The sequence below is a fragment of the Dunckerocampus dactyliophorus genome, chromosome 1, assembly GCF_027744805.1.
Source record: "Dunckerocampus dactyliophorus isolate RoL2022-P2 chromosome 1, RoL_Ddac_1.1, whole genome shotgun sequence".
Taxonomy (NCBI): Eukaryota; Metazoa; Chordata; class Actinopteri; order Syngnathiformes; family Syngnathidae; genus Dunckerocampus; species Dunckerocampus dactyliophorus.
This window is the reverse complement of record NC_072819.1, coordinates 21001654-21025022: the sequence shown is the minus strand read 5'-3', so window position 1 is coordinate 21025022 and position 23369 is coordinate 21001654. Positions and strand designations below refer to the sequence as shown.

Here is a 23369-nt window from a genome sequence, read left to right as displayed (position 1 = left end):
GACACGGCAAGAGGTTAGCATCCCAATGCAAGACACTGAGCACAAAAAGTAAAAAGGTTTAATATAACAAAAAGAGTCCACAGGTGCAAAGTACAAACAAAGGAAAATCCACAAGGGGTAATACGAAAGAAAAACACTGACAGCAAAAGGCTGTCAGGAAAAACACGAAAGTACAAACAAAAGACACTGAAGGCAAACCTATCAGGAATCACACAAATGCAAAGAGCAGGTATTTAGCAAGCAAGGGGTAGAGCCAGAAAGCAGGGTAAGGAAGCAAGGAGCCGGACTGAGCGGGGAGAAAGGAGCGGGTGGTCAGGAAGTACAATCTGGCACTGGTCTGGAGTTTGGCTGCAGCTCAAGTAGGCAGGTTGTAATGAGCCTCAGGTGTGACCAATTAAGTCCTGGGCAGGTTCAGGGATGTGCTGCAACACATGAACGGCAGAGGGCAGCACACAGAACATGACAGCAAAAGGCACAATTCAAAGAGCAAAAGCTGACATGTCAATACTGTTAACTAATAATAACACAAAAATTGTCTTTAGACATACAAAAAAAGAAAAATCAAAGTGGCCCCCCCACATCCTTGTTTGGACAAAGTTTGGACACCCCTGCATTAGACAAATGTTCTATTCAATTAGTTGCCAAGTTCTTCCCCCAACCCTGCAAACACATGTTGCTTGATGGGAGACATGTTTTTCAACCAATCTTGCTCAAATTTTACACATGCTTATCAGTCCCCTAAAGGTGTGTGCCAAATTTCATGCTAATTTGGCCAAACACCCTAAAATTACAACTGGTGTTTTGCAGAGCATGTTGAACTGTGTGACAAATTTCAAGACAATACAACTTATGGGGTCAAACTTTGGGGTCAACAACAACAGCACCATGTGCTGTATTTGTCAGAAAAATAATAGAACGGGCGACACATTTTCATCCTTTTGGGGGCAGCGGTAAACAAACACAAACTTAGTTACAGTTACAGTGGCTCAGTAGTTTCTCATTGATCACTTTCTACATTTTAGAGTATTTTATTATGACAGAGTATTGTAACGTTAATGTATCTTGATTATGAACATTAGAAATATATATAATGGTATATATATATATATATATATATGTATGTATGTATGTATTGGCTGTTAAAGCTTTCCTGCTATCCTTTCTGCTTCCTACTTGTCTTAAACACTGTCATGGTTGGAATGTCTGGACAAACCACATACAGTGGTGTGAAAGTGTTTGATTTCTTATTTTTTTGCATATTTGTCACACGTAAATGTTTCAGATCATCAAACAAATAAATTGAAATATTAGTCAATGACAACACAACTGAACACAAAATTCAGTTTTTATTATTAGAGAAATAAAAATCCAAACCTGCATGGCCCTGTGTGAAAAAGCAATTCCCCCTGTTAAAACATAACTGAGATTAAATGAGATCTATCAGTCTGGAAAAGGTTATAAAGCCATTTCTAAAGCTTTGGGGCTCCTGTGAACCACAGTGAGAACCATTGTCTACAAATGGCAAAAACATGGAACAGTGGTGAACATTCCCATGGAGTGACCGGCCAACCAGAATTACCCCAAGAGCGCAGCGACGACTCATCCAAGAGGTCACAAAAGACCCCACAACAACCTCCCGAGAACTGCAGGCCTCACTTGCCTCATTTAAGGGCAGTGTTCATGACTCCACCATAAGAAAGACACTGGGCAAAAACGGCCTGCATGGTAGAGTTCCAAGACAAAAACTACCGCTGAACAAAAAGACCATTAAGGCTCGTCTCAATTTTGCCAGAAAACATCTTGATGGTGCCCAAGACCTTTGGGAAAATACCAAATTTGAACTTTTTGGAAGGTGTGTGTCCCAATTTCATCTGGTGGTAGTGTGATGGTCTGGGGATGTTTTAATGCTTCAGGACCTGAAAGACTTGCTGTGATAAATGGAACCATGACTTATGCTGTCTACCAAAAAATCCTGAAGGAGATTGTCCGGCCAGCTGTTCGTGACCTCAAGCTGAAACCAACTTGGGTTCTGCAGCAGGACAATGATCCAAAACACACCAGCAAGTCCACCGATGAATGGCTGAAGAAAAACTAAATGAAGACTTTGTAGCATAAATAACAGTACACATCCCACCAAACCAAACCAAAGCAACAAACAACAACAAAACAACAAACTCAAGGCATTAATACAAATGTTAATAGAAAAAAACACATCCAATAACAAAAATAAAATAAGATATATAATAAGAAACACAATACAAATACAAATAATCCAGTGTTTTTAAAACAATATTTGCATTGTCTTCAGAATGGACCTGAGAAAAACAGAATTAAATCCAGCTGGATTCAGTATGGTGCAGACTACACTGCAAAACAGAAATAATTTATCTACCGTTTCTTACCATGTTACTGCAATTTGCTTATCTTAAGTCATGTGTACTCAAATCTGAGATAAAATGAAAAAAGAACAAGAAAATTTGACTTGCCAAAACACTTGAAACAAGTAAAATGGGACTTTGACAAGTCAACTTCTGTTGGCGGATTATTATGCTTATTTTAAGAATATTACAGATTTTAGTACATATTCCTTAAGATAAGCAAATTGGTCTCACATATGAAAACATATCTTGTTAGACTTTCAGTTTTTCTCAGCAAACAATTGTTATTTTGATCCACATCACATCGTATGTCTTCACAGATGCAACATCCTGCATATGGTCAAAATACAACCTTCACTGAATAAAAGGAAAATATAGACACAAAAAGCATTCATAAAAGTTAGCTATCAATGTTTAAAAAATAATAATAAATCCGCATCTCCCACTTTTACCTGGATCAGTACCAAATACTGAATGTGTTTTTCTTTGGCCTGAACGTCCTACATTGGATAACTGCTGTATTGAACCGAATATAAGATGATAATGTTTCCCGAGAAAACACCCAGGACGAACACGAGTTCATGCCATCTTATATTTGGGGTCTGGAGATTTATACAGTACATGCAAACTAACAGGTTGTGCCAAACAACTTCACTCCAGAGCTTTTCGTACTGTCACACACGCACGCCAGTGACAGAGCAATACAGCCGCGACACAGTGTCATTCAGAAAAAGTATGTCAAAGGTTGTTAGCAAATTAGCAAACAGGAGGAGGAGTTATGATGCTGATTTTAAGGTAATGGTGGTCGATGAAGTGAATGAACTGGCAGTTGATTTTTTTTTTAAATTAATTTTGTCATATTTTGCCGTAAAAAGGATGTTTCCAAAAATAGGTCTTCAAAAAGAGGGATCGTGTTGTATTCATAGTCAATCCAATAATTAAGCTGCTCACTCCCAAACATAATAAAACAGTGCGGTGAATATCTTCAAAAAATATATATATCTAATTATATTTATTTTCTCCAGCCACCACTAGCGTAATCACACAGTATTTAAATACAGGTGTGTGATTGTGTTAGAAGATAAAAAGTGGAATAAAAGGATTCAAATGCGTCCCAGATGCCTGCTCAACTGAATGATCGTCTCAGTCGCTTTAACACTGCACCTCAAGTAGTACAGTAGATAGCAATGTGCAACCGATGAGTGCATAATGTATCTTTGGTGCGTTTCAGTCTGTGACATCTCCCCATCTTTACTGTACATTACACCCCACACTAAAAGCACGGGTTGGACAAATTGTGTGAACATTTGGAGGCGGCTTTTGACCCCAATTACTGAGCCACCACCGCAGAGAGTCCAGCAATTATTGCTTCCATGGCTGCATTACTCACAGGGTCTCAGGCAGTCTTGGTTCATTTGGTGACTAATTATTCAAAAGTTTTCTTTTGCAGCACACTGAGTTTTAAACAATCCCATTGGTGACAACAAGTGATCACGTTTAGGTCTTTCAAATATGTTTCTATGGCAGTGGTTTGTGAGGCAGGAGCCTGAAGACCTCAGGAGAGGTGCAGAAGCTTGTGAAAAATAAAGAAAAACGTCTTTTTCAAACCTGCTAAGCTTACTTCAGTCATCTTTCAAGGCAAAATAAACAGAGTAAACAGACAAAATAAAATCAGTTTTTTCTGGGAAGAGGGCGTTGTATTATGTCCTCTGACGGGAGGCTCACTCTGCCACATTTCGAAAAGCCCTCTTCTGTTGGCAAAGACTGCGATTACACAAAATTCAGTTATTCCACTTTGAAAATGAGGGTTGTTTTCTTCCTCCTTGTTTACTTTGTATAACAAATTACATTACACGCTGCTCACTCCTCGCATAAGCCAGTATTGGTGCTCTTGTTTTCTTGTTTTGTTAACTTCATACTGTCAATGTCCAATGAAAGCATGAATCTACAACTTCTTTTGATTTTTTGAATATTTCCTTTTTTTGAATAAAAAGGGGGGCAACTTTTTTTTTTTTTTTTTAAATCTGAAATGACTAACTTTTGTTTTTCGTATGAAAAGAAAAAACGTGCAGATTTTGGTCATGTGTGTTTGTCATTGGCCAGTGACAACATTAAAAGTATGGCATCGAGGATTAACTAACACACCAATTACATTTTTACTAACCATAGTGGAGTCCTTTTCCGCAAATGACTTTCTTCACACTTCTGATTGGTTAAGATAGCGTACGGTTCTAATTCTTATTGTTGGTTTGGTATGCACATGAAAGGTTGCCAGTGTATTTATGTTTTTTTTTAAAAAAAGGTTTTAATAAATATATATATATATATTGGCATAGCCTGCGTTATAATTAGTTCATCTTATTTATCCAATAAATACAGTTCAGAACCCTTTTTAAAAGCATTTCGTACTTTTTTCATCTAATTCATTGTGGAAGGAAGAAACACTCCTTCTCTAGTGCACCATTACAACAACATCCTATCTACGACCTTCTAACAGCCCTGAGTTCATGGTGCCTAATGTGGCATTCATCAGGACCAGACAGGAGGTAAAGGGGCGGGGGCAGTGAGCTGTGCTCTAGCTAGACCCCTGCTGGACATTCTTCTCATAGTTCTCCTGGCAGATGCGGACGCGCCGGGTGAAGTAGTCTGGCTCAGAAATGGCCTTGAGGAGGTCAGTCTGGACCAGGGCGATGTCATAAAGCTCAGAGATGCAGGCTGTACGAGTGTTGGCAGAGCCTGGCTCCAAGAAAACCTGGACAATACACACACACACACACACCTATGTGAGTCACTTGTGCTATTTTTGGGGATGTCATACAACTTCATGTCAAAAAATCCGAACTATCCCTTTAAGTTGCTGTCATGCATGATGCAACATGAGACATCAGTGCGTCTCACAAGAGCTCAGTTGAGCAGTTCCTGATGTTTGCTTTGCTTCGCTTTTTCTTTGGCCTTTTGTGGATTTCTTATTCCAAAACAAGGAGAAGCCTCAGCAAGGGGGGTTAGAGGAAGTATTAGGTGAGAAGAGAAGACGAAGAATACACGGGAATGTACATGAAGTAAGCAGACGCACATATTTAAAGCAGTAAGACTGCTATTAACCTTTTTTTTTTTTTTTTTACACTTGTGTGGCATGTAAGATTGTTCAAAATTATGAAGCCTCAGACGCATTTGCCACACCGATTACTTTTGCTTTACATCTACTGTACATCATTCCAGTTAGACTATTCTCTTCTTATTAACAGGGATTAACTTATGTTTATAGACACACCTCCGACACATGGATAAATTGTGTCATTACATTTCCTGCATAAAATGTTTTACAATATGAACACAAGTGGGGGGAAAAAAGTCCAGCACCAGCAACTTTATCTAATTTCCACCAAATAATATAGGATTCTGTGTAATGATAGTGTAATGTATGTTTTTGCCACCATTCTGCTCATTAGCAAACTCAGCAGCATCATGCAGAGCGCAGCACGAGGGCATTGAAGTTAACCTCTTAACGAATAAAACGTAATTGCACACATCCGGCTTTCATCTAAATATTTACACGAGGAGGTGCGCCAACACAAGAGCAGCAAGTCAGCAGTTTACTCCTAAAAGAGCTGAGTCGGAAGTTACATGTTGTTGCCACTCAATGGGACTTGACATTTTCCTTCCAAAAAAAAAAAAAGATACATGAATAATGAATGAGGTTTAAAAAAAGTAAAAAGGAGGAAGGATGCTGCTGGACCTCCTGCTTATTATATGTGGTTCTAAGTGAGGCTGAAATATGGTATATATATATATATATATATATATATATATATATATATATATATATGGTAAAGGAGTGTGTGCTATCAAAACATTGTACATCAAATTTAAAACCATGGAAAAGAGCGCTTACCTTTGGATGCACGACGGTATCCTCATCATCTTGTCGTATGTTGTCATCTATAAAGATGTGCTGAATGTTCTCGTCAAAGGGGTCCACCCACAAAGGCTTCCCACCACGGATGGAATACTTATTAGTCAGCCACCTGGATGGAAACAACATGGAACATAATGCATGGAGAAGACAGAGGCAGCCTTCAATGTACACACCAGGCATGCTGGGTACCATTCATAGTCGTCCTGGAAGCCTCCCAGCCCGCTTGTGGTGCTGAAGTACTCGTACAAGCCTCTCTCTCCGTCGCGAGTTGACAACCGGTCTGCGCCTCTGGTCAGAAGAACTCCTTTGGTGCTACAGCGGATTTTGCCCGGAGTCTTGTTCACGTTTAACTGAGCAAAAGTAACAGAGACGTGAAGTCAGAACTAGAGGCCGACCGATATGAGATTTTTGGGGCCGATATCGGCCAATATATGAAATAAGAGCATTGATACACACAGGACATACAGTATACTGTACATCAGTGGTCCCCAACCCCCGGGCCGCGGCCTGGTATCAAATGACCCACGGTACCGGTACCAAATGACCGGTACCGGGCTGCACAGAAAAAAAATAATTTCCATTTTCATTTTTTTTTTATGTTTTATTTTGAAAAGTTGGCTGCACAGAAAAAAAATAATTTCCATTTTCATTTTTTTTTATGTTTTATTTTGAAAAGTGGCCGGATTCTCTCTGTTCCATCCGTCTCACTTGACGCATGTCCATTGTGCGTGTGCTAAAGTTGATCTCATGCCGCACAGATAGACTACTACTGTATTTTTACCATTTTTCTTTCACCTCATATTTGGTGTCAAATGCTGATACTATGTGGGAATGCATAAAGGTAAGTTTTGATGACTTATTGAGTGCTAATGTGCACATTTGTATCAAGTTAATTCATGCTAGCACACTGCCTTTTATCACACACGTCAAACAGCGATGTAATAATCTCTCTGGAAAAACTCCAGGCTTGAACTGGTGGATGGTGAGTCGGCATTCAAAACCTTATATTTTTTTGTTGTCAAGTCCAATTTAAAATGACTATTTTTTATTAGTTATTAATGAAAAATTAATGTAATAATTAATTAACAAAATTCTAAAATAGAATTATAAAAAGTGTCCCTCTGAAGATAATCATAACTGCGATGTGGCCCTTGGTGAAAACGAGTTTGGCGCCCCTGCTGTGCATGAACACAAACTCTTATAATACCCAAAATCCAATTCAACGCAAAGAAGCAGAAGACTACCAAAAGAAAATAATAAAGTTCAATTAGTAAGACCGTCAACAGAAGGATATGCCTCTGTGATTTACAGTACTTTTAGGTGTTGACACAAACGCCTCCACACCTTACTCTTCCCTTCTGATCACTTTAAAATAAAAACAAGTGGCTGCATCGGGCTGAAAGTGATAATACATGTTGTATTTCAACTAATACTTGATGTGTTTATAAAAGGTTTAGCGTATAGAAAATGAATGGATGAATGGATATAAAAGGAAAGGAAAGGAAAAACATCTTACCAATATCAATTAGTTATATTTACTAGCTATTTAAAAGTTCTATCTGCAGCCACTCAGCATTTGCAAACAGCTGCTGAAAACAAATGCTGACGCAAACATTTAAAAAGTAAAAAAAAAAAAAAAGTTGACTACAAACAAAATAAATAATCAAAACACGCGTCACGTTACTAGACTTAATACAAGGGATTCAAAATTTTACTCAAAACAATGCAGCTGCTTTCAAAACATGCAATATATGAAATGACAACTAAATACATTACTTGGAACATTTTCTAAATCATTTCAATGAAGACATTAACTTGTGAATGTGTGAGCCCCTGGAAATCCAGAATTGAAGTATGAAGTGGGACGCTGTGTATATCTGCACTAACTTTAAAACGCTGTACAGTCTCACATAATGGTGGACCTGTGAGTTAAAAGCAACTTATACGACGTCTAAGCGCTGTAATACGCTCTCTATAACTTGTGTGAAAACTAGAATGTTCTCCTTGACGGGCCCTGACAGTGTGGCACTAAAGTTAGTGTTATATGGTTTTGCAAAGTCACAGCTTACCACGGTGTACAAAAATCCAGTTTATTTTTGCGTTTAAGTCATCTCTTCCAACAGCGGACTGAGTGAGGCAGAGCGGCAGAGGGAGAGCGCTGCTTATATATCGACTACATGTTCACCGATATATCAATGATATGTCATCGGCCCAATATATTGGCAGGCTCTAGTCAGAACTGTACTGTTTGTACCCAATAACATTACAGTATGGATTGCACGTCACAAGGGGCGGGGGCTCACTCAACTCCAAAGAGAACCAGGTATTTATTGAGAGATAAGGTTTTTATAAGAGAGGAGAGATTCATTTGTGAAAATGCATTGTATAATACTGTATTGTGCTTGATGATGCTCCATAGGTTGTAAATTGGGTTGATGTCAGGGGAAAAAAGGGGGTCAAACCATGAGTTTCTCTCCTTTTATGCCCATACCAGCCAATGACAGAGAGGTAGGTATTCTGTGCATCATGAGATGGTGCATTGTCATGCATGAAGGTTATTTTGCTACAGACGGTATGGTTCTTCATACTGTACCATGGAAGAACGTGGTCAGTCAGAAACTCTACATACTTTGCTAAGGTCATTTTCACACCTTCAATGACCATAAAGGGCCTACCAGCTCTCTCCCAATGATTCCGATCCAAAACATGACTCAGCCACCTCCTTGCTGATATCACAGCAGAGATATGCTGGCCATACTCTACTTCATCCATCTGGACCACACAAGGTTGCACGGCCCTCAGCAGTAAACGGGATTGTTTGAAAATTAATCTTCATGTATTTGTTGTCCCACTGCAACCGTTTCTGCTTGTGAGTATTGGTTAGGGGTGGCTAAACAGTAGGTTAATGCATAACTGCGAGCCTGTGCAGGATCCTACACCTTGAGATTCATGGCACTTAACAGGCACCAACAGCTTCAAATACCTCTTTGCTGCTTTGGTATGTTTTTTAGCAAGTGCTCTCTTGATTCCATCAATTTTTCTGGCAGAAACCTTTGTAATTATGCCGTTATCAGCAAATTTCTTCACCGTCGGAAGGTTTTTGTGAATTATTGAACGTTTTCATGCCTTGTCCATTGCATTGCAATATTTGACACTTTTTTGTCAGCAGAGAGCCTTCTTCTTTCCCATATTGCTTGAAATCTGTGGCATGTTTAAGAATGTGGAACATCATTTTTCAGTAGTTTTCTTTTAATTGGGCTCCCCTGGCCAACTAATTATGACAGTCGTCTGAGATTGATATCAGAAATCCAAAGAGCCCCAAGACAAAATGCCATCCATGAATTCCATTGAAAAACAAAAAAAGATATGTTTATGATACTAAAATCCTATTTGCATAATAATTTGGAACACAGTGTACTACCAGTTAAAAGTTTGGAGGCACTTTTTAGTGTATTTCTTGAATTCAATAGTGTTCTTCACTGATGACGTCATAGCGGGCGGCAGCGCTGGTGAAAGCAAACTATCGTGCACGTTTTCTAATAAAGATAGAAAAGGAACACAGTATGACTCGTAGTGTATTAATAACATGGCAAGACTGAGTCACCAGCATGTGGGATTATCTGTCGACTAGTTTTTTCTGCGCAAAGTTTGGCCGTAGGATAACGAAGACATATTGGCAATAAGTTTCATTGCGAATCATAGCCAATCTACAAAAAATGGAACGCACAAAGACCAAGGTACCGCTACATATCCAAATTATTGTTTTTTGTTCTTAAAGGAAAACTGCACTTTTTTTTTTCATTTTGCCCATCATCCACAATCCTCGTGTGAAACATGACCACACATGTACTTTCTCTTTTCTGCATATTCTAAGATGAGAAAAACAGCTAAAAAACCAGCTAGAACGTGGGAGCTACTGTAACAATGCACATAACGAGACATACCTATTTCGACTATAAAGCCATAAAAAAAAACCTCCAAAGAAAATGCCAACAATGTTCTATTTACATAACTGATCTGTATATAACCCAAGCTAAAGCAACATTGTTATTGTAGCAGCTAACACAAAGAACTATTTTTCTGGCGTAGTTGTGCAGCGTCTCACGCCACTACCGAGCGCTGTTCCAAACAATGTGATAGGCCACCAATCTGTACTAACTAGGAAAAAAGAACAGTCAATGAACCACTACGAATAGACAACCAAATTATATGTAAAGTATTAGCCCACATTCCATGTTTTGTTGATACACGGCTAGATGGACTGAGTTGGGATATCATGTGCTATGTGCCTGATGTATCACAATCAATGTCATAGCAACTTTATCATAGTGACAATATCATTATCAGGGTATTGTTGAATATGCTCAAAATGTTTAAGAAGTACTGATACACAGACAGAAGTCTATTAAAACAGTTGTATTAAAAAAAAAAACATACACAGATACACAACACACACAAAATACTTTCTTGGCAGATTATGATTTAGTTGTGGCAGCCATAGCATTGGGGTTGCCTGCAGCACGCCCACTCTGTAAATAACGGGAAAGCAAATTTATTATGATTAGCATCATCATCATCATCATCATCATCTGCCAGACACACACTCTGCCCGAATTAATTCAGAAGCAACACAGGCAATAATGAAGTAGCAGCGGCCGTACACAGCAGAAAACCCACGGAAACAATAACACATTTGGTTACGCTCCGGTGTATGTCATGTGCAGAAACATACATGTCATGTGCACACACTATTTGCTCTCACAGGGAGCGCCCAATGACATACAGGCCAATTTTTGCTACAGGAGTAACGGTCGCTAACACTTAATGTAAGATTCTTTTACTGACAAACTACAGCAACATTTGAAGGGTTTTATATCACATTTGTGTTCTTATTATATGCATAATAATCTGCTAAGCCGCTCACATCCATTTTATACAGGTAGTCACACAAAACACACAGTGTTCTCATGGCCTGCGCTCATTATCTCATCCACACATACCTCACAACTGATAAGCAGCTCAAGGAGGGAGCACTCAAACCACAGCAACATCCTGCTTACAGCAGCTGGTTGACCTTCACAACGAACAAAGGCCCACTTCTCACATCGCGGGTGCCACCCCACTTTGCTGATTGGTCCTCAGGGACTACAACACCACACCTCCAGAGACATCTAATTGGTCCTCGGGGACTACAACACCACACCTTCAGCGGCATCTGATTGGCTCTCCAACATCTACAGTGACGGGCGCTGTCTTCTCCCATTGGCTGAGGATCAACCTACATTTGCATCTAAAAATGTAAAGGACCGGGCAGGGATAGTTAGCTGTGCTCTTCCTGTCTGACCCTGTATTAAGACCAACCTCTGTGTAGGCCTATAGGGAAAGACGCTAGGCCCGGAGCTCCGATTGTATTAGGTTTGTTTGTCAAGAATAAATATTCACATTTGATTATATGGTAGTAATCTAGTCTCCTTTCCTCCAATTCGACACCCACGGGAATTGTTGGCCTGAAGTCACAGGAGGCCTCCAATCCCAACACATTTGACAGACAAACCATGCATTCGACTACAAGTTTACTTACCTTACACTTGGTGAAAAGTAGTGGATGTCGGTCATGGAGATGGCTCATCATATTGGAAGTGTTAGCCCCGTTCGCAGAGACTTTGTTTCCTGCGTTTTATAGGTTGATTGTCTTCAATTATGTTCCCCTCAGAATCCTTTGCAAATCCAAAATATGTCCAAATTTCTGATCTTGCTCTTTTACTGGGGAGGAAAATCCCAGGAGCACTGTTTGCTGGGGTGCAGTCCGCCATTTTTTTACAAGCCAAACATTGCCAACTGCGCATGCGTGTCCGCTTTTGCCACTTGTAGGTACTGAGGCTGATTCTGTAGAAAATGAGCAGTGTCACTGGTACATGAGTTTATCGAAGTGTGGTTATCAATCACGGTTTTACTCTAATTTTAATATGAAACAGTAATACAAACCGTCGGGAGTTTTATCGCGGTTAAACATTAATATCGGTAATCGTTACATCCCAATGCTTAATGTAGGTATGTTAATCTGACTTTTAAAAAGCCAAACACGATCTACATATTTAAGGTGTTTGCATACGTGTTTAAAAGCTAGTTTTATGCCAATTCATTCATGTTTTTTTGTTGTTGTTTTTTTAGTTCATGTACACATGATGGACAAAAAAAGGCTAAAAAAGAAGAGGGAATGATGACATAACCTTCCTGAAAAAAACAAAAGCTTGTTTTCCATTTTACGTTCACTTTCATTTTGACACGATGAGAAAATTGTTCAACTATTATCCAGGTTTCCCAGAAGTCAATACCCAGTTGGCGAAGCAGTAGGCAGACACTAAACAACCAATTTCCCAGCAATAGCAGCCTTCCCTTGGAGATTCATGGTGAATGATTGAAAATGTCCTGTAGTGTGGTTGGCAAATTACGAGTGACAGTTTAAATCAGCATGAGACAATGCTTTGATTGAATGTGACTCTCTCACCTTCAGTTCGGGGAGATCAGGAAAGAGAGGATGAGCCCCTTGAGTAAGAGCTTTGGATACAGCACTCAGCACACGAGGTAGGTCGCTTCCAAATGTACGGAAGTGGACGGCGAACTGGGTCCCTTGCTGGGTCAGGTCTTTGAGCAGCTGGAAAAAGGAGGGAATGATCCAGTGGTACAGTCGTCCATCCTCAGCCTTTATCGTCAGCTCTCGGTCTCCCTGCAGGGAGTCAGTCAATATGCAGTCATCTGATGTATAAAACATACAATGGAAGAGCAACAAAGGTGTTTTTTTTGGCAGGGGGTTATGCATACATCATTGCCTTCTACACCTTGGTTTAGAACATCAAAGGATGAACTGCAGGTGTCTTTTGCTTTTTCTTTGGATGTGGTGCCTTTTATGTACCATTGTAGTCCATTTTTCCATCATATGCATTCTTACTTGTTATCAAAATTAAGTTAGATTGTTTTAATGGTTTATTATTAAGTGGTTGAACTTACTTTTAAAATTGTTAAACTTGTGTAAAAACAATAACAAACAATGTGACATGATCCCTGCCGCTTCACCACCTTGTCAAATAAGTTCATGTTCCGCTGTTAAATAAGGTGCGGACATTGCCTCAACGCACTCATGCAACGTGCGTCATGGCATTTATGCAAATTACGTGATGATGTCACACCCTCCAACCCAATGCCACAGATATATTGCAGTCATGTGAGAAACACTGTACAGCAGGGCTCACACTTTTTCAGCCTGCGAGCTACTTTTAAAATGACCAAGTCCCAAAGATCTACATCCTACTATAAATATAGGAAATTTATATTTGCTGTCTTCGTAAATATGAGTATACATTGTACATGTATATAATATGCTTTTTCAGCATGCAAGCTATGAGGCAACATGATCAATCTCTTACTATAAAACATATATATAAAAAACATAATATATAATAATATAGAAAATATTAAATATAAAAATAATATATAAAAATAATGTATAAAACTGAAGTCGAGGCAACATATTAAAAGGGTTTCAGCAACGGGCATTTTTCCAATTCATCATGAGATAATGAATGGAAGTGTAGAAAAACAAAGCAAAGCCCTCAAACAATTAACTTTTTTCTACGCAAGTAGTCGCTACAAGTGAACGGATAACTTTTGTTATAGATATAGACATCTTACCGCTGAGTTAGTTTATCCATAAGTGGAATAATAAAGACAAAAGTTGCAACTTCCTCCCCATTGCCGCTGGGGAGGAAGAGCGAATCAGGAGGGGAGGAGGGGAGTTTAATGACAGCTCACTGATGTCACATGAGAGCTACAAAGTGACGTTTATGCGATCGACCCAAACTACCTTCGCGATCGACCGGTAGCTCGAGATCGACGTAATGGGCACCCCTGCTGTATAGTATGCAGTACTGTACAAAACGTGCAGGTACACAGCATCACGTCTTGTCAAAGCAGCTTCCTCCTGAAAAATATTGGGTGAATTGACGTGTGAGGCAGTGCCCTCTGCTGGATTCATAGCGGCAAGCGACATCAAACCACTTTCTATTTAGGTTACCATAAACCAGTGGTCCCCAACCTTTTTTGACCCACGGACCGGCTTGTGTTCCCACAAATCTCCCGCGGACCGGGGGGGTTGTGTCGTACATTATAGCGATCAAATTGATCTTATTTATTATGTATCGTGTAAAACTAAGACATGAATAACATCAAATTAAAAGTACAAAATGAATGCCGACCCACCATCCACCAGTTCAAGTTCAAGCCAAGTTTTTCCAGAGAGATTATTACATCGCTGTTTGACGTGTGTGGTAAAAGGCAGTACACTAGCATCAATTAACATTAGCACTCAATATGTCATCAAAACTTACCTTTATGCATTCCCACATAGTATCAGCATTTGACACCAAATATGAGATGAAAGAAAAATCATAAAAAAAACAGTAGTACAGTCAAACCTGTCTTAGCGGCCACCTTTATAGAAGGGCCACCTGCCTATAGCAGCCACTGAAAAATCCCCCCCAGCAAATTTACATGTTATAGACCCTGTGTATAGCAGTCACCTGTCCAACGCGGCCAGCGGCCACCCATTTTGTCTCCCTTGGTCAATATCTGACTGCATATAGCAGCCAAATTACCAACTCAAGGAGAAGCTTCATGCACGAAAAAGTTTTGTTTTTCAATCAATGAAGGCGTCGTGTGTAGACTTTAATTACTGAGTCCTAGCTCAGTCACAATCATTCACAAGATCCACACAAACTGTCAGTTGTTCCACATAAAAAAGCCGTCTTCTTTTGAGCTTGCTATTTCCTGGTCAAACATGTAACTTTAAGAGCATTTGCACCAAAACATTACCGCGAAGTAGGCTGGGAACAGGACGTGCTCCCAGCAACGCTACAATAAAAAAAAAAAACATATGCTAGCATGCATGCGGCAGCGGGAGCAAAACTGAGTTCGGTTGTACTTAACTGAAGTATTTTATCAGTTATCAGTTATTATTAAGCCTCTAGCTTCCTTTTAGTAAGTAAAAACCTTGGCTATGATTGCACTACATTGTCATGTAGACCTACAAAGTACACTTGGGAGAACAAGAGGTGAATAAATGTATTGCAACTGATGTGAAACTGATGAGGGGTAGGATTAAATAAGCTTTTCTTCTTCCTACTCCTTTTTGGACATGCAAAATTGTGAATTGTACTATGTGATGTGCTACTGTTTGACTCATGCATGTTCAGGATTAAAACCATGAACCATGATAATAACAAGCCTAGTAGTGCTGTACAACTTTTATCAGCAGTCCGCAGTGCCATCGACTGGTCAACATTATTATTATTATTTTTTCCCTTTTTTTTTTTCCCTCAACTGGTCAACATTCAAACTGGACGCCAACCTGTCTAGAGGCCACCTGTCTATAGCGGCCACTTTTGCAGACTCCCTCTAGTGGCCGCTATAGACAAGTTTGACTGTAGTCTATCTGTGCGGCATGAGATAAAGTTAGCACACGCACAATGGACATGCGTCAAGTGAGACGGATGTAACAGAGAGAATCCGGCGACTTTTCAAAATAAAACATTAAAAAAATGAAATAATGGAAATTATCTTAATTAGGGTCGTGGGGGTATGCCGCAGCCTATCCCAGCTGACTTTGGGCAAGAGGCAGGGTACACCCTGGACTGGTCACCAGCCAATGACGGTTTTTATTACCTTAGTTTTTAATATATTTTATTTATTCATTTAGTTTTTACTTTTTTAGTTTTAATTTTCTCATTTCTCTCATATAAAATTTTGATCCTGGATGGATTAGAAAAACGTCAAATTTGCGCACCCAATTCTTGATTTGATGAGTCATTGAAGATGGACATGAAAAATTTGGTGCCAATCCAGAAGTGTATTGTTCAGCCTTGGTGGAGGTGTCTGGAGGTCTATGCTCTGCTGAGTGTCATTTTTATTTTAACTAGACTTTGTTGCATTATGTAAACAAGGTCTGAGGTTAACAGACAAAAATGTTAACCGCCATGCATTGTGTCTGCAACAATGCTCACCTTCACACCCTCAGGCCAGCGGAGCAGGTTGAGATGCTCCTCCAGAATCCCACGGAACCGTCGACCTGATGCTGAGGTGAAACCTTGAGTAGATCCAAACTGAGAGTAGTAGCTGACAGCACCATCGCATGGTGGGAGCAGGGAAGGAGAGTCACTCAGCCATTCCCACTTTCCTGCAAATGCAAAGAGATGTTTTTTAATGAATTCATAAACCGTTTAGGGGGTTAGAGTACAATATCCTCCATCGTCCCACTTTGTATAGATGTTTAAATTGTGAATACCACCAGAAAATTGTCCTCAAATCTCAGGCAACATTGCAAATGCTGTATACTTGTGTTTCCATAAAAGTGAATTTAAAAATTGACAAGACAGATTCAGCTAATTCATGACATTATTTTTGAGATTCAAAATTGGTGAAGCTGACATCAATTGTGGTTTATTATCAACATCATATTGTGACATACAGTAGGCCCATTTTCTATGGATGTTTAAACAGTGAATATTACATGTAAATTGTCCTCAACTGTCGAGTAACAAACACTACATCTGCCGTCTAAATTCTGTTGTCATAAAGGAAATTAAAAACCGGCAAGGGAAATTCGAACTCTCAGCAAAAAAACGGCAATTATTTGTCTAAATTGTAGAATAATTTATTGTCAAATGCGCACAATAAATACTTTTTAGGAGGTTAAAGCAACATCCCTGGATTGTAATCAAGTGCTGCCAATCAGAAGTTAACTTTAAAATACAGCACTGCATGTACTACATTACCAACTGTTGCACTTGTAAAGTTCGCACACCAGAGACAATAACGTTGCAGTTCGAGCACCTATTATGTCCACTTCGAGACCTGCCATTTGGCATAGTTTACATTCCACAGGAAAATAATTGGTGTCAATAATGTTCCATTCCTCACAACAATTCTATACATTGATGATGGAGAGGTATTCTGTAGAATCTACCTGTTTTAAACGTGTTTTTAAACGAATTTAGTGTATTTCCACTACACATCACCTGACTCAGCACAACCCGAAAATTTCGGTTTTTTTCAAGCAATGAGAACAAAAATATTTTACCTTTGTTCATTTTTCCCCAAGTGACAGTCGTCATAAAATAGTCCAGGGCAGCAACCGTCCCTTGGCAAGTCACGGCGTCTGACACCAGAATAGTGTTGTTCAAGTCCACATGTAAGACTATTTTTTTATTACGCCCATGACTAGCAAGACACGCCGGTGGATTGTCGTCATCTATCCCGGGGACAATCCGGCAGATTGTCTCGTCGTTGTCTTCGCCTTGGCGGCTATTATTTCCACCGATGTCAGCCATGATTACACCCAAAGACTACTAGTATTAAAAAAAAAAACAGTTAACTTTATACCTGCTACCTGAAGCCGCCTATTTCACTTCCTCGTTTTGAGACGCTTTACGTTCTCCTTCTTCCTCTACTAACTAATACCACACAGCATCTTGAGCGCCACCATTAGGCGAGGAAAGAATGTGCAGCGTTGCCTTCGCTTAAAATGTTGTCTGTGGCATTAATTGTTTTCAATTAACTTAATTTCAAATAAACATACAATTTAAATATATTAAAATTAAAAAGAACATGTAAATGTTTTTTCAAGTGCAATTAAAAAAATCTATATACTAAAATGTAACTGCAAAAATACTGTGTGATACTGCAAAATGATGGAAATTCACCAGTATGGTACATTTTCCAACAGCTAAAATCATGGATAAAACAAATAATCTAGCCTCCTCTGATAATGTTCATTTTTTTTAAACAAGAGGAAAAACATATGAGGGGAAAACCTGTATGCCTGCACAACACTAGTGCATTACAATTGTCTCTTAATTTAAGTTGCACAAAATACTACACTATTACTGTTAATCTTTTTTGATACAGGACCAATAATCAATTAACCAGCAACACAACACAATGCAATTGATTGTCCAAATTGTGTTTTATTTATATTAATCATTTACATGTATGCACAGCAGAATTCAAAAAGATCCCTGCGTTATTTCTTATGCAGTCCATTACAAAGAAAAGGAGGGGCGAGAACAGACAACTCATGAAGAAAACAAAGAATGAAACCGAGCAACTATGTCAGCGGATTTTTTTTTTTTTTTTTTTTTTTAACAAGGACTGAGTTATACCACACGTAAGAACATGCAAACATGCACATTTCAGTTCACACTGAAGCCTTTGACAATTGCATCCACAGGATTTGAATATCTAAAGTTAACCAAAATCAAAATAACATAGTATAGCAACAAAATATAAAAAGAAAATGCGCCCTCACTTACAAAAAGTAGCTCAGCACCTATCTGACTTTTATTTGCTACAATTCTAACACAATCTAACCAGGGGATAACTGTTGGGGGGAAAATATAACCTACAACATAAGATTAACCACATTACTGTACAACAAACGTCCAACTTAAAATTCACCCTCAAAAAGCAAGAGGACTGGTCAGCAGTGATGTTTTTGTTGCTTTTTTAAGGGACAACAAACCACAAGGTGCAATGACGAGTAAAAGCCAGTAGACCCACACCCTCAAATCTTCATTCTTTCCCCCCCCCCCCCCCCCCCCCCCGCCCCATTAAACAGCTTCTGTGAATGTATGGACTTCATTAACAGTTTTTGGTATGTGTATATTTATGTGAGCCAATCATTTACATTAAATAGACCCAATCGGTTGGTGTAGAAAACCTTGATAAACTGACCTCTGGACTCTACAGGTGTTCCTCTGGCAAGGTCGCACAGGCCAGGTGTCCTGACACTTTTGTCCACGACAGTATGAAGCAGATGGCACTACAATCCAGATCACTACAGTCATTCCAAGGCCCAAATCAAGGTGTTGACATAATGACAACCAATGTGTGGTCTGTTGTTTGTGTCACTTGTGTTGCAGATTAGTCAACATCCTCCATGTTGCTGTAGGATGGCGCTGCACAATCTCCAGAGTGCGCAAAGACACCAGAGGGTACCTCGGGGTTCAACGTGGGCGGTCCTTCAGAGCCCAGGTCAGTATCGAATAGCGACTGGCTCGATGCCTGTAAAACAAACCAGTATTGACAAATCAAGTTGGTTTTAAAAATCGCCTTACATGTTGAGGACGTGGATTTACTTAATACAAATGCATTCAAATGAAAAATTTTGACATTTTATTCTGCAAGGTACAAAATTTTACATATATTAGAAGAAATATTTCAATATAGGAGTATCTTCATATAACACAATGCATGTGTTCATCCAAACATACATACAGGTACATGGGTTTTGCATATGTTGACTATGCAATTGCATGAGTACATTTAAAGGCAAATCAGGTTAGACTCAATAGGGAAATCCCTGAGACCAGCATTATCTACACAATCACAACTACGACAGCAGCACAGGAGACAAGGTTTGTGTACTTTACATTTGTATTTCTACCAAAAAAAAAACAGGTTAAAGGCTATTGGTAGTATAACTAGTTATTTTAAAAAACTGTGACTAGGACATTTAAGAGATCCAAATAACTTTGCATTTTCTACCCAAGGCCATCATTAAATTGAGTACTGCCTAATACACATGCTCCTGTGGCATCCATGATCAAAATACAATTTAAAAAAAAGCAATAACAAAAAAAAGAAAACACTTAAAAACAGAAGAAAATGTAGGTGGCAAAGAAAAAGTGTGAGAACAATTAAAAAAAAAACCCTCATAATTTAACTTGGCTTTAACTTATGTTTAAAGATAAAATGAACTGAGTTTTAGTTCTTACAGAGAGACATTAGTGACAGTTTAGTGTAAGCAGAAAACAAAATATGCTCTAGCAAGGGGGGGATCATATTATATTCTGATGGGAGCTAACTGTGCCACATTTAGAAAACCTCTACTATAAAACATTTCCAATAGGTCGCTTGTGAACATTAAACACATCTGAAGTTTAAAGAAGGCCATTTTTAGCCCAAGATATCATGTACAATAAGTATACTGCACATAAACTAACAATAACAAACACAGACCTGCATTTATTCCATCAAACGATTTGCGAAAAAAAACATGTTCGCACTAGGGGTGTAATGTAATTTCAGTTCGGTTTAGTTTTTTTACGTGCTCAGTTCGGTTACTTTTCAGTACGAAAGGCAGAAAAAAAAATACTTAAAATGCTATTAAAAAAAAAAAATGCAAACAGAACTTTTTTTAAAATACCGGTACATAAAAGCGATCCATTTGGGTGATATTTCGAATAAATTAGACAGAGTTTTTTTTTTTTTAAATAGAAAAATAATAATAAAATAAAGAGTTGTACTTAAACAATTATTTTAACATTGTGGCAAAATGTAATGCACAGTTGCAGTTAAATATCTCTGTTGTGCGTGAAGTCTAACCATCTGTCGTAAGTGAAATAGCAGACACGTGATAGCTCGTTGGCGACATCACTTTGAAGCGTTTTCATAAAGTGCTGGTATAACTTTCTGGCTAAAGTGAGGACGTGATGGTATTTCGTAGCGAGGTTCAAGAACTTTAATCATTATAGACATGGAAAAAAGGGTTAGACCACCCTTGTTTCTTCATTTTATTGATCCATTTTAATACCTGGTACAACTAAAGGTACATTTGTTTGGACAAATATGACGACAAATATAGCTCACAAGAGTTTAATTTAAGAGCTGATATCTAGCAACTTCCATGGTTTTCTTGTACTGCCAAAAAAATTAAAATTTTGTGAGCTATTTTTGTTGTCACTGTCATATTTGTCCAAACAAAAGGTACCTTTAGTTGTATCAGGCATTAAAATGAACAAGAAACTGAAGAAACAAGGGTGGGCTAATCATTTGTTCCATGACTGTACTTAAATCCAGCACTCTCAAGAACGTGTTTCCTGCAGCATACCCGATATCTGTGGAACAATGTCAACACACAACTTTTGATTTATTCACTTGCCTTTGTCCATCCGTAATTTTAACAGGGAAGCCAAATGATTCCGAAAAAGGAGACCATAGTGAGATGGGAGGGTCTTCCGGCTCAGGCTTCTCGCTTGCATTTGACATGATGCCATTTGTCACGCCTGCGAGTTACTAGCGTTCTTCCCCCTCAGTCAGTAGTGTCCGACACTCAGAGGCTTCTGTGCGGAAACTCGCACAGGATTTTAGTTCCACGTGAAGCACTTAGATCACTCTAGTAATACATTTAATGAGAAAAATAGCATTAAATATAACCGAAACGGTACGCAAGTGGACCGAACCGAACACGCAGAACCGAAACGGTTCAATACATCCATGTGACCCGTTACACCCCTAGTGCGCACTCCATAATCAACAAAATAAGCTTTAAAAACAATAAAAACAAATGCACAACCCATTTTGGGCCTCCTACTTTGGTTTGGACAAAACCTGCCCAAAACATTCATTTTCTACTAGAATCCTCAATTTCTTATGTTTCTGCTGAACTACATTCGACTTGCATACACCAGTAACACTTTGATTTAACTCCAATATATAGAAGTGAAACATTCTGATTAAGTGTGATATAACCTGCAAATGTTAAAAATGCAAATGCACTAAATGTTCTCCCTGAGTGATTAAAGGGTTGACTTGTGAACCATCTCAGTAGGGATAGACTAACAATTCACTCTGAAGAGTACAGTACTGTGACCCCTCGAAAGTCAACCATCGAGTCAGGAGGTGATTTGTTGGAATTCTGTTTCAGTGATGCAGTAGAGATGGACCTTTTAGCTCCACCCTGCACCATGAGGTGGAAAGATGGATTTTGGCTCATCATGAACATTGTGAAAGGGCACAGACGTAGACAAAAGACAACAACAAAAAAAAAAAACGGCGAGATCTGCTGATGTCAAGTTCAGGTCCTGGATTCTTGTTCAACTGTCGTATGATATCTTCTTGGAAATGTTAGCTTGAAAACAGAGTTTCGAGGGTCAGAATTTAAACGGTTTACTTCACTTCTTTGTTTGATGTAAAAAGCAAGCAAGCTTTCAACCCAATGATTGGTGCAGGTCAGGCCCACTTTGCTTTGTAAAGAAGAGGATACAGCAAATTGACCAAGAGGGCAAATACGGCGGCCAGGGTGCCCAAGACAAAATATCGCACACGGTCGTCGTCAGGACTGCGATGACTGCGCCACCCTGCCGTTCCTCCGTCTTCATTTTCCTCATCTCTTGTCCTGTGCATTTGTTGTTGTTGCTGCCGCCGCCGCAGACCAGAGCGGAATACTCCATGAGGGCCTTCATCAAGCCCCTCTTCCTCTTCTTCCTCCAGTTCCCGCCATATTAGAGAAGCCTGCGATTGCCGGAAACTGGTGTCAGCTTCTGGGAAAAAGGCGTGGTCTAACAAATACTGTCATTATGATTTGACACATTGACTTGGTGCACTTGAAGAAAAGGCCTTGATTGGCTGTGAAAGTTAATGCTCGATTATCAATTGTTAATTTGAGCTAGTAGAAAATACTACATACTACACAAGCATTACCTTTCTTGATTAAAGCAAAGAATAAAAGTAAAAGGGTGGAAAAGGGGAACACAGAGATAATGAAACCTGTGGCTCAGAGTTTCACACAGGCCAACTGTAACAACCGAAATCCATCTTCTTGATTCGTTTCTGTTCCGGGTCACGGGCCAGTTAATCACAGGGTACAGAGACCAGGGGTGTCCAAACGTTTTCCACAGAGGGCCAACTACAGAAAAATTGAAGGATATGGGGGGCCACTTTGATACAGTTGATGCATTAAAGATGCTAAAAACCAATCTAGTGTAGGCCAATATATGCTAAACTATGTGAACCAAATTGACATCTTGGCTTTGTGTTCTAGGTGACAAAGCAAATTAGTGTAATAATGTTGTTTAGGACAATTATCGTCCAGCAAAATTTGTTATCCTGAATTCATTTGATTTTTAGAATATGCCAAGGGCCTGCAGGCTGAAAATGGGCCCCGGGCTGCATTTTGGGCACCCTTGATATAGCCAAACATTCGCACTCACACCTCTGGACAATTTAATGTCTCCAATTAACCT

At 39.2% G+C, this 23369-nt stretch overlaps 2 protein-coding genes across 2 annotated transcripts in view; both read right to left on the bottom strand.

Annotated features, from left to right (window-relative positions):
- Positions 1–140: 140 nt before the first annotated feature.
- Positions 141–17793, bottom strand: LOC129190978 (uncharacterized). The gene is made up of 6 exons (XM_054793854.1): positions 17426–17793; positions 16350–16522; positions 12803–13021; positions 6484–6644; positions 6271–6403; positions 141–5130 (listed from the first exon to the last, which is right to left on the bottom strand). Exons 1-6 carry the CDS (start codon positions 17673–17675, stop codon positions 4954–4956), a joined length of 1113 nt encoding a protein of 370 aa, XP_054649829.1. The 5' UTR covers positions 17676–17793; the 3' UTR covers positions 141–4953.
- A 2244-nt stretch (positions 17794–20037) lies between these two features.
- Positions 20038–23369, bottom strand: part of LOC129181963 (ubiquitin carboxyl-terminal hydrolase 19-like) — a 33464-nt gene continuing 30132 nt past the window's right edge. The window contains 1 exon segment of the mRNA XM_054777790.1: positions 20038–22638. Coding sequence (XP_054633765.1) covers positions 22357–22638 — 282 coding nt within the window. The 3' untranslated portion in view covers positions 20038–22356.

Bases quoted from the DNA above. Each gene is read 5' to 3' on its own strand.
- LOC129190978 (XM_054793854.1), bottom strand. From the start codon at position 17,675: ATGGCTGACATCGGTGGAAATAATAGCCGCCAAGGCGAAGACAACGAC. The intron at 13,022-16,349 runs GTGAGCATTGTT...GACTCCCTGCAG, and splicing joins GCTGGCCTGAGGGTGTGAAG to GGAGACCGAGAGCTGACGAT. The intron at 6,404-6,483 runs GTACCCAGCATG...GTTTCCATCCAG, and splicing joins TTCCAGGACGACTATGAATG to GTGGCTGACTAATAAGTATT.